General features: G+C 39.5%; 1 protein-coding gene across 2 annotated transcripts in view; it reads left to right on the top strand.

Annotated features, from left to right (window-relative positions):
- The first annotated feature begins 1,247 nt into the window (after positions 1–1,247).
- The window catches only part of Smad2 (SMAD family member 2), a 36,502-nt gene continuing 20,651 nt past the window's right edge, over positions 1,248–17,098 (top strand). For both annotated transcript variants that reach the window (XM_051163687.1, XM_051163688.1), the window contains exon 1: positions 1,248–1,519. In XM_051163687.1, coding sequence (XP_051019644.1) covers positions 1,284–1,519 — 236 coding nt within the window. In that variant the 5' untranslated portion in view covers positions 1,248–1,283. The remainder of the gene's footprint in view (positions 1,520–17,098) is intronic.

Genomic DNA, 17,098 nt, shown 5'->3' on the forward strand with positions numbered 1-17,098 from the left:
TATTTAATTACAACTGCAAATGGTTTTCATAGTAAGAGAAAGTAAGTAGCGATGTAAAGGAATTAGCCCATTATTTTCCATAGGGAAATCAGTAGCTAACACCTGAACTTGATGCTTTGAAGGGTTACTCTCACAAGTCTGTTACTTTGACATAAAATAAAAGGTATTAAAGGATGGCACTTTGATGCAGGAAGAAAAATGTACTTAATTTTACTGTGTACATCACTAGATAAAAGTAAAAATAGGTTTTAAGAGTAGGTGTAATTACAGTTATTCGTAAAAGCAGACTTGTTGAATAAAGCCTTTTCTCTACAAGTCTGTTCACTTTCTTTATTCTTAATATATTTTATTTTTAAGTCTCCCCTACCCCTCAGTGTTGGCAGGGTTGAACTCACAGCATGTTTATGTTAGGCAAGCATCCTACCACTTAACTATATATACTCTTTGTTTTTGTTTGTTTTGTTTGTTTTTGTTGTTTGGGGGGCGGTTAGAGACAGGGTTTCTGTGTGTAGCCCTGGTTGCCCTGGACTCCCTTTGTAGACCAGGCTGGCCTCAAACTCACATTGATCCTCCTGCCTCTGCCTCCCAAGTGCTGAGACTAAAGTCGTGCGCCATCACACCCAGCAACTATATATACTCTTAAGTCTGTATTTTTGTTAAATTTTTTGAGAATAGATGGAAGTCCTAAAAATGTGAAAAACTTGGTCCTTGTGAAAATATTTTTTAATCATCAAGTGTTAATTTGAAAAGGTTAAGAATAGGAGCTGGAGAGATGGCTCAGTGGTTAAGAGCACTAACTGCTCTTCCAGAGGTCCTGAGTTCAATTCCCAGCAACCACATCTATAATGTGATCTGATGCCTTCCTCTGGCTGCAGGTATACATGCAGGTAGAGCACTGTATACATAATAAATAAATAAATCTTTAAAAAAAAATAAAGAAAAGATTAAGAATAAAGAGAAACGGCTTTAGTAAAGTTGTTCAGAACATTGATGAAGATTTTATTTGCAAATTTATATTTGCCCAAGATTTGAGTCTTCCTCATGATTTTCAGAAGGATTTGTTGCCATGATTCACTTAAAGTAGTGAAGTCAGCATTTTCATCAGTGCAGAAAGAACTTAAGCTTGAAGTAAAAAGTTTGAATTTCTCTTGTGTGCTGCGGTTTGCATTCGGTAGCATACTGAAGTCACTACTTATAAGTTAGTTTTAAATTAATGTTTCAATGTCTTTTTTTGGCTGATTTACCAGGCTGTTTCTCAGTGGATTGTCACCCTCTGTAAGAAAATGTCGTCCATCTTGCCGTTCACTCCACCAGTGGTGAAGAGACTTCTAGGATGGAAAAAATCAGCTGGTGGGTCTGGAGGAGCAGGTGGTGGAGAACAGAATGGACAAGAAGAAAAATGGTGTGAAAAAGCAGTGAAAAGTCTGGTGAAAAAGCTAAAGAAAACAGGACGCTTAGATGAGCTTGAGAAAGCCATCACCACTCAGAATTGCAATACTAAATGTGTTACCATACCAAGGTAAGTGAGGCGGGGCACTGTGCTTGGTAAGGGAACTTGGAGGGAATGGCTGGATTCTTCAAGTCATCTGTCCATAGTGATTATTAAAATATAATTATTTTGCACTGTTAGTTAAATTTTGTGTATTTTACAGATCATTTTCTTGAGTAGTGAGTTTTAATCAAGAAATACTGAGATACATTGTTTTATCTCTGTTACTTGAAGTTGTGTGCTCTTCTCATCGCTGACTGAATGGAAGTTATACAGATACCCCAGACTACAAGCCTTGGTCAATCAGCACGTAGTTAAAAAGGCTGCTGACTCCTAGTAAGATACACACTTTTAAGGAAGTACAGTAGGCAAGGCAGAGTCTCAGCTTGTTGTGTTGTAGTTGGGACTCCTCAGAGGCTGGCCTCCTACACTGGAAGGACCTGTTCCTTAAGAGGTTGCAAGTTTGGGTATAATTGTAATCATTCTATAGGTAAGTACCACAGTTAGGATGTGACAAGTTGTTTTGAAAGCATATTCCAGGGCTTTCCGTATACATCATAGCTACATGTGCCTGTCCAGAGGACAGAATTCCCTGAGTGATGGTGCCATAGGCAAGGGCTAACAACTTGTTTCCAGGGAGCTTTGAGAAATACACACCTGATGCCAGTACACAATGGATCCCAGTAACACCAGACTTTCTGCTTCGCAGATGGAGAAGATTGTTTTCTGCCTTGTTTGGTAGACTAATAAGCCATTTTTGTTCCTTGGTCTCATGCATATCTTAAGTTACCTTTTGGGTTGTTTTTACATATGCTAATAAGATGCTTGGTGGGTATATGTTGTTGTTTCCTGGACAAATGGGGGTGTAGTGATGAGCCAATAGAAAGTCCCTAAGGGAGATTTACCCATTAAATAACTGAACATAATTTAAGATAGTAATGAACTCAAAGAAGGCAGTGCAGTAGTGGGATAATAGTGAGCTTGCGAGCTTGAAGGTTTAAAGAAGCTGCTTTGGCTTGATAAGGTCTGAACTGATCTCTTGGGAGCAGCTCCTCACTGAGGTAGAGTCCACTGTCAAGATTCCAAGATAGTGACTGCCTTCCTGCATTGAAGGACTGCTATGGAGGGGTCCCTCAGCATTTTAGGGAGCTGGGAAAATTTGAATGTTTGACTTAATAACAGGATCAAATGAGGATTGTTTCTTAAAACTGCATTTTTTAAAAGATTAAAAAAAAAACACACAAAAAAAATCCCTGTATCTTACCAAGATAAGATACACTGGCCAATGGACAGGTGCTGAGAAGGAAGTGGTGGTGGTCCTGGGTGCCTGTTTGGAGATGAGGTGAATAGGAGTGTGGAAGTCTGCTGTAATGCTGGGACTGTCGGGAGCAGGATGAGCAGGATTGCATGATGGAGCTGTGCTGTACCCAGTGACTGCATTTGACCTATGTTTTGGAAATTGAGATTTCAGGACTTTTGGCAGAATTGGCTAAGATTAGGTCAAGCTTTAGTTGTTAATTTTTTATTGTGTGGTTGGTGGCATTTTAGTTTGTAAATGTTTCTGAAGTGCTCACTACTTGGCTGATAAGCATTGGATTTGCTATTGAACTGGTTTCTAGGAAGTGAGGTAAACTTAAATAATTTTCCAGGTATAGTACTTACAGGGAAAGAAGCATGCCCAGGGACCTCTATCCAGAGGAAGCTGTGGGCAGCCCTGTTCTTGGGAGTCTCTTTGGTGGAGAGTAGAGATTAGTCAGGAGAAACCAATTTCAATAGTAGCGCTGTGGGACAGAGATAGTAGAAGTTGGAGATGGAAGGATTGCTCATTCCCAGTGATCAGATGTCCTTAGAGTATAAACTGAGGGACTAGTGGTGGTGGAGGGGTGACTGAAGGTCACAAGGACCCACAGCATGCTGTACAGACTTCACAGTGTGCTTGAACATGATGTGGAAGGATGGAGTTGTTGAAAAGCCTTAAATTCAGAAGCCTAAGAAGGCAGCCTAATTTTGTTTGTTTTTTGTTTGTTTGTTTGTTTGTTTTTAATGGTGATAGGGATTAAGCAAACATAGGACCTATTTGTGTTAAAAGTACTCTACCCCTGTGTTACATCCCTGGCACTTTCTGTCTCCCCTTGAATAGCTTTGAACGTGAGATCACCCTGGGTCAGCCTCTCCAGGATGCTAGAATTATAGAAGTGTGCTGCACACCTAACTTGGCAGTTTAAGTACTGTGTGTGAGCTTAATCACCCATGTGGTACAGGGAGGCCAGAGGCTGGTATTGGAATCTCTTTCCTGATTACTTCTCCACAGTAGATTTTGAGTGAGGAGGTAGCACATGAGGCTGTCTGGAGTGGAGGTAGGATTACCTAGTGGGTCCCTGGTGGGTATATCCAAGGCAGGCCAGAGTCAAACTCGTGAAGGAGCAGGGAACAGTGGTTACTGGTTAAAGTGATCTGTGTGGTGCTGTGTACTGGAGATCACCTTAGCAATGGCTTCTCTTCTTTTCCATTCTGCTTATAGGCTCTGTTAGAGATTTTATATTTTAGATCTTCTTCATTATTGCAATGTACTCTTACCCAATTAAAGATTATCTTGGTTTTACTATCAAAATTTACTTGAAGTTCAGAAGCTTACTTGATTTACCATCCTTTTTTAAAAAATACTTTTATTCTTTGAGAATTTTATACAGTTATTTTGATCATATTCACCTTTTATTCCTCCCCAAATTTTTCCAGACCTGGCCCTACACCCTCCTCACTGGCTTCCAACTTTGTCCTCTTTAAAAAACAAAACAAAACCACACTGATTCCAGTTTGTGCTGCCCATATACTCAGGGTGTAGGCCGTCCGCTTAAGCATGCTTGATCCACCAAGGGCCACACTCTTTAAAAACATTGACTCCTCTCTTCCAGAAGTCATCAGCTGTCAATAACTCCTCAGGAGGGATGGGGACTTGCAAGCCCCTTCCCGCTCTGTGCTGCTAGAATGTTCACTGCCTTGATCTTGAACAGGTCCTGTGTGGGCATTTAAATCTGTGAGTTCATGAGAGTAGCAGCCCTGTCATGGATAGAAGACACTTTTAATCCAGTCCTCCTCAACCTCTGGCTCTTAAAATATTCCCACTCCCTCTTCCACAGTTGCCCCTGAGCCTTGGGGTGGTGGTGGTGGTGGTTTCCTTTTATGACTGGAACCCTGATTCTCTACACATTGCTCACTTGTAAGTTAACCAGTGTTTACTGCACACAAAAAGTCCCTGATGAGGGTTGAGAGTGATACTGGTGTATGGGTCTAGATCGAGAAATTTAAAGTGCAGTTTAGTATTATGGCCCTTTAGTATGACGATGACGATGACGATGATGATGATGATGATAAAATTCAGCCCTGGAGCGTGTGAGCTCCTCAGCCATAGGTTTTGGCCAGGTCCACAACACCAGATATGTGTTTCTTCTGTGGAACAGGCCTTAAAATCCAGTTACAAAGCTGTTGGTTGTCTAATTACATTAATGCCACTGTTGCACCTGTGGGCATGTCTTGCCCCTATCTGTCATTATTGTAGTTCACACGTTGTACAAGTGGCCGGGACTGTTGGTGCTTTCCCCTAGCAATGCTCAATAGTGCCTTCCAGGAGAACTGTGAAAGCTAGCCATCGGGAAGGAAGCTTTCTGGTCAGTACCAGCCTCATTCTCCATGCCCTGTGACCAGAGTGTGCTGTTTAAATTAGAGATTTGTTTGTATGGATTGTTGATCAAGAAAAATTACAGCTACTTACATTGTAGTTTGATGTTGTATATCTTAAAACTTTTCGGTAGAAGTAGGAAATTAAGTCATTTACTAGTCATTTCTTTAACTATTAAATATTTTTAACTGTAGTAAATTTTCATTGAAATTCAGTTACCTCATTTATGTAGTATAAAAGATGAGAGGTGAGACATGAAAAGGTATGTTGTGGGTAATCTAAACCCATTTAAACAGTTATTTCAAATGTGATATAAAATGGATTTAACTACATTTACTTAAAATTGCAAGTAAGGTGTTAATAAAATAAATACCTTAAGATGTTGCAAACCTAAAATCACAAGGTCAAGTGATGGAGAACATGTTGGTTTAAAATATAGCAAGTGTTTACAGCTAAACTACCTGTTTTGTTGACTTCCAGCAGTTTCCTCTTTGTTCCCTTCGCCTCACTAATATTAGAGTGGGATTAAAATTGCCCAAGACAATCCTGTCTTTCTGTCTTTCTGCTGCCCTACCTCAGGCTGCCTTGGGGGATTGGAAGATGAAAAGATAACAGCACTGGTCAACATTCTTGCCATGATGTGCAGTGGCACAGAGCAACTCATGTAGAACTGGACCTCGAAGTCTGGGCCAAGCACAATAGAGTTTCAAGAAATCCTTGTATCTCTGCAGCTTTAACACCTAGGAAAGGGAGAAAACTCAGTCATAAAGTCAAAATGGAATTAACGTGGGGAAAACAAACAAACAAAAAACCTTTTAGTATATTTTAGCTACAATAAAATAAAACAAAATTAAAATCTCTGATGGGAATGGAATTATAAAAAATTAAAGGCAAGTTACAGTGGGATCTAAAATAGTAATATAGTCGCCATCGTCGTTGTGCATATTTGTGTAAGAATGCAGCATTCATTTTCTGAACTTAAGCTGGAATTACTTTGATCATATTTTCACTTTTATAGTCTTTAATCCTAAGGGAACAGTGAAAGATTTCTCATGCTCTTGTAATGCTTTTTACTATAGGAAAGGAAATTTTGAAATCCACTTAGTTTCTTTAATTCTGATAATAAAGAAAGTTTCCCAACTTGTTTTATGCCACAGTTGAACAAGGATGGTAAACAGAAAGCTCTAGAGGTTTCACTTGTAAGCAAATGCAAACCCAGTAAGTGCTGCAGGACATGGTGAAGTTCGTTGCACACTAAAAGAATGCTGCAATAGTGGGAAGTCTTCTAACATGACATATACTTAGGTTTAAGAAGGACTTAGGCATCATTTTGATAAATCAAGAAAACTTTCTGTTAGACAAACTACTTACACTAGAGAAACTAAAGAATATTTGTAGTTTGATAAAGCGAGTATTTAAAATGTTAGGTTTAATCATGAAACATAAAAGAGAGCTATACCAAATTTTTAGTAGTGGTTAATTATGGATGGAAAGGAAAAATAGGCGCTATAATCTTTTCCTAATATATGTGAAAGTGTGCTTTACTCTTAGAGTTAACACGGCTTAATGTTTAAGTAGGATTTAGGGCAGTTTAGTTCTTGTTCATTTTTTTCTATTTTTCTCTGTATATTACAGTTTGTGATAGTTCATGTGCTGCTGAAGTTAGCACCATTTGGCGTTCTTTGAAGTCAGTTTCTCTGTTAAAGGACAGTTTAGAAGTGGACCTGGTGGCCTGTAGTTTCAGCTTTAAAGGCTCATAAAATTGTGAATTCCACAAAAGTCTACGTGATGTACACAGCAAGATCCTGTTTCAAGAAAACAAACAAAATACAATTAAAAAGTAAAAAGATGAGTTTGTTGGTTTTTTTGGGTTCTTTTACGTACACACTCATGCACATACATACACATGTCCTGTCTCCAGAAAAGTGTTACTTAGAAACATGGAAGCAGTACGTGTGCACGGGTGAAAGTCAGCTGGGAATATATTGTTGGAAAAAAAAAGCCTCACCCTCTTGTCTTTAAGCAAATTTTCCTCTCCAGTGAGATGACCATCCTGCTTGTTAGGCTTGTGACAGTTAGTATGTTTCTAGTGTGGTCATTGAAACTTGGTTTTTCTTTTGCATCTTCTAAACTTTTAAATGTCAGAGTAAACCAAAAGAAGTTTGTTCAGATTGTTAGCTTCTTTTCTCACTTTCTATTCCTATACTTTTTACTTGTCTGGGCAAACTGGAATAGTCACTTGGAACCTAAACTATGGTCTTCTTTTATTGTTTGTAAACATGGGTGCTTCCATGCTTGAGAAGAGACTAATTCTTCTCGTCTGTGCATGGTGGTGGGTAAATGTGGGTCTGCGTGGAGCATTGATTGGGGAGCTCTGCATTTGCCTTTGATTGCCTGGCTTTGAGTTAGCTTACTCAGTACTGAGAAGTGGGTCCTAGTAAGATGTGGCTACTATTTTTTGTTCACTTGTGTGGGAAAGGTGGCGTTGCTGTGTGAGTCTCACAGTTCAGTTTGTGGCCATCGGAATACTGTGAGAATGGTAAGATATATGTATCTCAGTGGCTATGAATAGAGTTTACGTATTTATATCCCATGTCTTCACTTCCCTTTTATGTGCATTAAGTTATGTGACCCATCATACTTAGAAGAGGCTTTAGTTGGCTACATTGTGTAGCATAATTTAACTTAATTCAGATATGTAGTTTATTTGTAAGCCTAATGAATTCAATAAAACTATCAATTCAAGAGTAGAACTTTGAGGTTGTAAGTAATGATACCTTTTATCAGCAGTAGCGAGCAGTTACAGTTTTTATATGTTCTTTTTAGAAATTGGGGAAGTGCTTGGGTTGTGGTTAAAGATCCTGTAAAATACTTTGAAGGGCACTTTTGAGACTCTAGATGGTTTTTAGATGCCTACATTTATGGTTTTTAGGTTTTTCAAGGGGTCTTATGTTAAACACATTTAAAGTCCCTTTGTATGTACATGGACCTGTGGTGCGTGTGTGAATACGCACGCGCGTACAGGTGTTGAAGCATTTGTACAGTGGTGGAAGGACAACCTCAGGTGGCAGCCTTACCTTCCACTTTGTGTGAGACAAGGTCTCTTTTTCTGCATCTAATTTGAAAGATAAAAATGATGCCTTTTTTTATTAGAAAAAATTTTTTCCATTTGGGATATGTGTTATTGTTGTATATTTTCCTTTCAGGTCAGGGTTTCTCTGTGTAGCCTTGGCAGTCCTAGACTCACTTTGTAGACCAGGCTGTCCTTGAACTCACGGAGATCCAAGTGCTAGGATTACAGCTTGTGCCACCACACCCAGCTTTGGGATACTCTTTTTATTGTTATTAAAGACTATATGTGAAAATAAAATTAGAAAATCCATATGCTGAATTACTAAAGTTAAAGTCTTTGTACTCTTCATCATATTAGCTATATTTTTTAAGTAAAACGTTCATAATTTTCAAAGGACTTCAAATAGTCCCACAAACCGTGTTTAGACTTGATATTAAATCATTTCATTGGCCAACGATGTTACATGTCTGGGAGACTCGTTGTTAGTTTTTAGAGTCAGGGAACATCCAGGGGAATCTCAGGTAGCATTGAAACAGCACTTAAAGGTAGACATGAAAAATAAATACTGGGGAACATTGCAGTTGCCCCTTTGGGTCCTTATACGTTTAAGAAGGGCTGTGGCAAACTAAATGAGGGTGGAGGTATTTGTAGGGTCAGTATTTGTTAGGAACATAGATAAAAGTTGTTGTCATGTACTCAAGTGATGTGCAATAGAAGGACAATGCATCATAATTGAGTATAATCTATACTATACTAACAGTGCAAAATTAGTGTGTAACTTCCAAAATTTAATCTTTGTAATTCAGTGGATTAACAACAGAAACGTTAAGGTTAAGGTTGAAAGCATATTAACAAAATTCATAGTCCATTTAGATTTTCAGCAGATGGGGTCTTTACTTTTAAGGAAAAATATGGCACATATTTAATTACAGATGACCGAACTTTCTCTAAGATCAGTAACTAGTCAGAAATACCTATTCTTGTATCTTGGTTCATTATGTCAGTGGAGAAACTAATCAGTTCAGTGAATTAATGAAAAGTCTAGAAAACAAAGTTGCAGTGGGTCACTATTCTCTCTGTGACATGATTAATAACTTAGGGAAAAAGCAAATGAGTAAATTCAGCAAGTAATATTTTTATAAATACTAGCTCAAACAAATGGAAGAGATAATAAGAAAAGAATTCCATCTGTAAAACTAAAATACCCAGGAATACAGTTTTCCTAAATGATAAAAGATCTCTCCATGACATTCCAAAGCTTTGCCAAGAGAAATCAAAGACAGTAAAGAATCAATGTTTATTTAGTATAGCTAGGTACATCTTCCTCTCAGACTGACACTTTGTCACGTAGCTGCCTATATGAAACTGATGTGGTGTGAGGTAGTTGAGAAGTGAGAACAGACATATTTCAGATAGCGTTTGCCAGCTGGGAGAAGAGAATGAGCAGTATGGTAGGTTTTGCTTTTATCCATGCAAAGTGTGCAGGGTAGCTAACGTTCCAGTGCAGAGCCTACTGTGTCTCTCACCTGAAGTACCACAAGTCAGAGCTTTGGACAAACACAGCACTGAACAGTGAGACCAGAATCCCAGCAAGTACTGAACTACGCAGGAGAGCTCCACAAATTTTTTAAATGGTGTTGAAGGTCACTGGCTGGCCACATATGTAGGGCAAACTTAGGGCAGCCTGCGGAAAATGAAAGAAATAGGGGTTTTTTGGTTTTGTTTTGTTTTTTTTTAAAGAATGGGTAGAAAGTGATTAGATTTGCTCAAAGAGTACCATTTGATTCCAGCCAACCAAAGCAAAAATTAATGATGGAAGAATATGACCAAACCTAGAATCTCTATCACAGACTCCACCAGGTCTAGCTTACAGTCCTAAATTACTCAACTTCAGGACTTGTCTCTTCCTTGTGAGGTGGCCAGGTGATAAGTTGGCAGATAAATCATGTTTTTAGTTGAAGCACTCAGTACTATTAAGCTAGTGGACTTTAATACTTCCAGTGTGGTATTCATATAAAAAGAAATAAGTTGTGTAAAATAGATTGAAACATATTTGAGGGCTAGGGAAATGGTTTAGTGGGTGTCTTAGTCAGGGTTTCTATTGCTGCAATGAAACACCATGACCAAAAGGCTAGTTGGGGAAGAAAAGGCTGTTTGACTCACACTTCAATATTCCTGTTCATTATTAAATGGAGTCAGGACAGGAACTCAGACAGGGCAGGATCGGAGAGACAGGAGCTGATGTAGAGGCCATGGAGGGTGCTGCTTAGTGGCATATTTCTCATGGTTTGCTCAGCCTGCTTTCTTACAGAACCCCGGACCGCCAGCCTAGGGATGGCACCACCCACAATAGGCTGGGCCCTCTCCCATTGATCATTAATTGAGAAGACATCTTACAGCTGTATCTCATAGAGACGTTTCCTCAACTGCGGCTCCTTCCTCTCTAATGACTAACTTGCATCAAGTTGACACACAAAACCAGCCAGTACAGTGGGTAAAAGTGCTTGCCACCAGGCCTGAGAGACAACAGCCTGAGTGAGCTCAGTCCCCAGGACTCAAGCATGTCGTAAAAAGAGAAATGACTTTGACATGGTGTCCTGTGACTTCCACATGTACACTGTTGAACTTACATGTGTGCACGTATGCACTATAAGTACATAAACTAAAATGTAAGAGAAGATCAAGAACTGTTGGGGTCTTTGAATAAAGACCCTCCAGCAGGAAAAGGAGGGTCTCTGAGAAGTGAGCCCTGGGACTGTTGGGTATTTGCGAGGAAGAAAGAGCTCAGCCTCTTGTTATACTGTCAGAAAATTGTAGGGAGTCACTGCGATTTTTATCTGTGGCTTGGGAGTAGGCTCTCTTTAAAGGGCACTGGCTCCAAGAGAAAGTTATGCCGGATTGTGTTAGTGTTAGAAGCAGCTTGCCAGAAGAGTCTTTAAAAAAGAACAGGCCAGAGTGGGAGAAAAATAATTGTGAAACGTATCTTGAAAGAACATTGCATGTAGAGTTTATAAGGAATTCTATAATTCAGTAGTGAAATATGAGTGGCTTCAGGCTTTTGTTGTTGCTTACTTGCTTGTTTGTTTTTTTCTGAGACAGGGTTTCTTTGTATAAACTTGGCTGTCCTGGGCTTTGTAGACCAGGCTGCCCTTGAACTCAACAGCGATCCGACTGTTCTCTGCCTTCCTGAGTGTTGTGATTACAGGCATGCACCATCATGCCCAGCTTGGCTTCAGGTTTTAAATTGACAGATTTGGATGTGACACAAAAGATAGAAAGGGACAGGGAAATGTGGTATCATTAGCCACTAGAAAAATGCAAACTGAAACCATAAGGAACTACTCCAGAACTGTCACCAGAATAATTAAATAGACTGACTGTCCCCGGAAGTCTTACCTAACAAGGGAGAGATATTAAAAATGGTACGCTCACTTGAGAAGAACTGTCTATTTTCAACAAAAGCAAACATGCATCTAGCTAAAGTCTGCAGAGTTGTATGTGGTGCCCAACACCAGTGCAACTTTGTCTTCCAAAAATGCATTCTACAGCTTGGATGTTTGTGGCAACTTTATTCCTACCAGTTACAGCCTGGCCAACAGCCTGGGTATCCACCAGAAAGCAATGACTAAAGAAACTCATCTGTTCAGGGACTGGAAAGCTCAGCAAACACACACAAAGGATTGTGCTCCATGCTAGCATAGTTGAATCTCAGAATCATCATGCTGCATGAGTCAAGCTGAGCACAGAGTGTACAGTGTATTAATTCCATTTATATGATACTCTGGAAGACTCCAGACAAGGTGAAAAAAGTGAATTTGGCAGTTACCCCTGCAAGTAGGGAATGGAAGGTAGGAGTTAATGAGAAAGAAGTGTGAGGAATGGTTTTGAGAAGGTTGAAAATTATATAATTTACATATGAGATGGTTTGAATAAAAATGCCCCCCCCCCCATAGACCCACAGAGAGTGGCACTGTTGTTTGGCCCTGTTGGATAGGTGTAGCCTTTGCTGTAGGAAGTGTGCCACTGGGAGTGGACCTTCTGGCCTCAGATGCTCAAGCCAGGCCCACGGTAGTGTTCTCTTCCTGCTGCCTGCAGATCTAGATGTAGAACTGTTGAGCTGCCTGTACAACACCATGGCTGCCTTTGTGCTGCCATGCTTCCTGCCATGATGATAATGGATTAAACCTCTGAACTATAAGCCAGCTCCAGTTAAATGTTTTACAGTTGCTGTGGTCATGGCGTCTCTTCACAACAATAGAAACCCTAAGACAATGTATTTTATAAACCTAAAACCAGTAAAACCATCAAGGTTTATGTCATACATTATAAATTTTACAAGTGACCGGGAAGCCTAGTTAATGTGTTGATGTGTGTATTGATTTGCCTACCATGTCTTTTTCCCCTCTGTCTGTATTTAGTTTTGACAGTGTGCTAGGCACATAAGAATATAGAGAAAATGTCCTTAACTTGTCCTTGAGGCACTTACCTTCTAGAGAGGAGAGAGAGAGAGAGAGAGAGAGAGAGAGAGAGAGAGAGAGAGAGAGAGAGAGAGAGAGAGAGAGGGAAACACTTTAAGCATCCTTGAGAATTTGATAACATTCTACAGGTAGGTAGGGTGTATGTGTGCTCCCCCCAGCTACCTATTTAAAGATTGTTCCAGTGTTGATTTCTTACTGATCTGTCAGGTTTTGCTTCCTGCGTTTTGTTATTCCCCTTTTCTTCCTGTGGCACCTACTAGAATGGACTGTGGCCTCCTGCTGGCCAGGTAACACCCTGCCTCTGGGCTGTATCCCCAACCACATGTATCTTGAAACCAACTTTAGATATTTTCAGGAAATGTCAGTTGTTTTGTGTCTTTTAAAAAAAAAAAATCTTTGGTAATAGTCTTATGGAATTTGACATGTATCTTGAAACCAACTTTAGATATTTTCAGGAAATGTCAGTTGTTTTGTGTCTTTTAAAAAAAAAATCTTTGGTAATAGTCTTATGGAATTTGGGGCTACCTCTGTTGCAGTCTATGTCTTGTCAGTGAGAGAACTTAAAAGATATACTAGGAAGGAAGGTCATGGACAGTTTTATTAGAATTTCAGAGAAGACTAGGACAGGAAAACTGTCTGGCAGTTGCTAGGAAAAGAAAGCCTGGGAAAGCTGTAAGAAAAGGAAGAGTGGGTTTGGGTAAGCAACCACATGGAGGTGGAAGAGGAATGGTCTGCAGAGAAAATGAGAAAGCCCTAAGGATCCCAGGAGGACAAGCTCAGGCTTTGGCCAATATCTGAAAGAGAGATGAAAAAGAAGTTAGACTTTCCTGGGTAATAGGAAAGTTTGCAAGTCCCAGGGCACTACATGGTGGAAGCTTTGCAAATGGCTTTGTGGAGAAAGGTTTCTTGGGATGACAAGGACATTGCTCAATAAAGGAATAATTTTTCCCTGCCAAAGATTTATTTACTTGTATTTTATGTGTATGAGTGCTTTGCCTGTATGTATGTGTGTATCATGTGTGTGCTCACGGAGTTCAAAAGATGGTACCTGACCCCCTGGGGTGAGTCCAAGGTGATTGTAAGCCACCATGCCATGGGTGCCAGAAGCTGAGCTAACCAATGAGCATTCTCTTCAGCCCCTTCTTCCATCTCTTTATCATGTCCTCAGATAAATCAGCTTTCCTTAAGTGGACTCCTGAGGAGGTGATTGACACACCCAAGTGGATTAACTCTTAAAGAGAAAAGACAAAAATATGTACTCTCATAATCTTTGAAGTAGATCCGAAGGCCATGTTACTACCCAGGGATACCTGTACTCTGTTCATTTGGCCAGGGGGTTCTGGAGAGGCAGTTAAGGTGTTTGTTGTTCTAGTGTTATAGGAAAATGGGAAGTTGGGGGAGGATGTCTTGTCTCCTTAGTGTCCCCTAAAGCTGTTAATACTTGTAACATTCCTCCTCAAGAGATGCAACGCTAAATCATTTAGAAACCAGACCAGGGACCTGCATCCCCAAATATTTGTAGCATTTCTGGCTTCCAGCCAGAGCAAAGTCAAGGATATTTGCAGTTTCCCTGCCAAAGGCAGGAATCAAGCCTCATCCCTAAACTGCCTGTACTGTTCTGTGTCCTGTCAACCATTGTTTCTGATATTACTCTACCATTTTTTTTATTAAACATCTTGCCTGTGGAGGTGGCTGTTAAAGTTTATCATTTTTGTATGGACACTTGTTTCCATGTGACATTTCTCTACTTCTCATTGGAGATGCTGTTAAGTCACTGTTGCTATGACTGGACTTTATGTCATTTGGGCTTTGTTTTCTGGGACTGTGTGTGGTTCTTTGTGTTTTCTTCTGTCACATCTTTTTGGAGTTTTTTTTTTTTTTCTTTCATTTTTATTTTCCATCTTCCTTTAGGTGTAAATTGACTTTTTAGACTATAATAAGCATCTTTAGCTTCGTAATCATGTAGTTGCTTTTTACATTTCTGTTTATCTACTATTGTCTAAAACTTACATCCATGTATTCTTAAGGTTGCAAGTTTTTCTTCATCCCCTCAGTTTCTTAAAAATTATGAGAAAATAATACCACCTTGTAGAGTTACCTGTTAGCCTTTTCAGCTTTTAATTTCATGATACTAGGTTTTCTTGTGTTATAATTTCTCTTTATCCTGAAGTATTTAGTTTTATTTTCTGCAAAGTCTGCTAGAAACAAGGTGATTGAGTTTTCACCCCTCAGAACATATTTGTGTCTTGACTTCTTTTACAGGACTACTTTTCTTGTTTGTGGACTTGTGGGTTGGAGGTTCTTGTCTCTTGCTTGTGTAAAGATGGGCCGTTGTCTTTCAACTTTCATCATTTATTAAGAGATGTTGTGTTTCTGCCTCTGTATGCAATGGATTATTTTTTTTTAAAAAGCAAACAAGATTTTAAAAGCAGTAAGAATGGGGTGTTATTTTGCTGTTTCAGCAGGGAGAGAAGGCATGTAGAGAGACTGAGTGTTAAAGGAAGAAATCTAGGGACCCAGGCAGAGATACATGGTGATAGGGAGGGAATAGAAAGGCCACTGGGTGTCAGTGCAGGGAGGCACCTCCATGGACTAACTTGATACCTACTCAGGTCAGGGACTGGCCTCTTCTGGAGTTCAGAGGAATTGCTTGCCTCAGGGTCCTTGACAGGAGCGCAGAATAAGAAAAGATTTGTACCTGAAGCTTCTAAGAGAATACAGTGGTCTGTCATAGCTTGTTGAATAGTTTAAATTCCTTAGTGTTCACTAGGCCTCTTGGGTGTTTATGTTTAGTTTTTTATTAAGTTGAAAATGTTTTAAGACTTGAAAATATTCCAACCATTTCTCCCCCAGCCATTAATTTATTTCAATGTTTTTCTATTTTGTTCTCTTTATGTAACTACACACAATACTGAGACTTCATTTTGTTTATGAGTCTCTTATTTTACTGGTTTGGTTGGGTAATTTCTGCCAATGTATATGTTCACTGATTTATTCTTTGGCCATTGGGCCCTTTATTTCAGAGTTTGTAACTTCCAGTTTTAGCATTTTGTTTTTTTTTTTTTTAATTCATTTTTACATTTGTTGGTCTATTCATTAATTTCAGGAACATACTCATAGTAATTCCTCTAAAGCACTCATCCAGCCTGTTTCTGTTGCTGCTTAATTGTGTGGCTTTTAGTTGTGTACTAGCTATGTGAAGCAGAGCATTATAGAAACCTGGGTTTTTGTTGTCCCATCTCCTGAGGAGTTTTAATGTTTGTTTTAGCAGGTGTCTAGTAGTGTCATAATCTAGACTTGACTTCTGCTATTGACAATGGCTACAGTCTTGACTTCTTTGAGCTTTTTCCTCTCAGTATGTCCATTAGTGTCAGTCAAGGATTTGGGCAGAGGTCATAGTTGTTTGAAGATTTCTTTATTTACAAGTTCCTTTATTTATAGTTAAACTGCTGTTTTAATGCATGAGTTCCAGTTGTCCTAAGGCTGGGGACTGCCCTCCAGTAAAAAGTCTTGGAAATACAGCCCTCCATCCAGTATGGCACTCCTCATCTGCAAGGTGACACCTTCTGATGGAATGTTTCTGGTCTTTGTATTTGTTTTAAAATATTTTATATTTGGTTTGTCAGAGCTGTGTTTTGAGGAAAACTGACCTAATTGAAGTCCTGGACTTTGCTGTAGGCAGAGTCTGCTCTGAATTAGTATGTTCTTAGTCTTGTGCTTTTGAACTGAGGCAGATTTGTGATGTCATTCTCAATCTGGTAAGACCAGTCTTTCCTGGGCCCTTTTGTGGCTCTTATTGTGTGTTACACTTAGAGAATCTTGTTGGATCATAAGAATCTATGAATTAGGGACATGTTTCTCTTCATGTGCTTTTGTGTTTAGTTAAAGTTCTCTCTTTAATAATTACACATACTTGCTAGTTGCTTTGCATGTTACAAAGTGGATCTGTTTTTGAAGTGTTCTTCTGACTGGGTGTGGTGACGCATAACCTATAATCCAGCACTTGGGAGCCTGAAGCAGGATTGCCTGTTTCAAGCCAGCCTGAGCTACATAGAAAACAAACACGCAAACATTTTACCAGCTAGAATTAATGTTTTTAAACAAGCTTTCCAGTTTAAGGGAACATGGGAAGAGCCGTGAGCTGCATGGTGGCATGGTGGCAGTCAGAGGCTGGCAAGGCTGAGGTCTGCAGGTCTGCATCTAGACCCGTTCACGTTCCTACCCATAGTTCTTTTTTCTTTGCTTTATCTCAGGCCCAGGAGTGTACAGCTTAAGTGCTTTATGCCCTAATTCTGGTACTCATGTTCTCAGAGGAACCTGAGTGAAATCTTCTTCTTAATCATGACAGAATAGCCTCTAATTATGCTGTTAGTTTCCTTATA

Source organism: Acomys russatus, chromosome 20 (assembly GCF_903995435.1).
Source record: "Acomys russatus chromosome 20, mAcoRus1.1, whole genome shotgun sequence".
Lineage (NCBI taxonomy): Eukaryota > Metazoa > Chordata > Mammalia > Rodentia > Muridae > Acomys > Acomys russatus.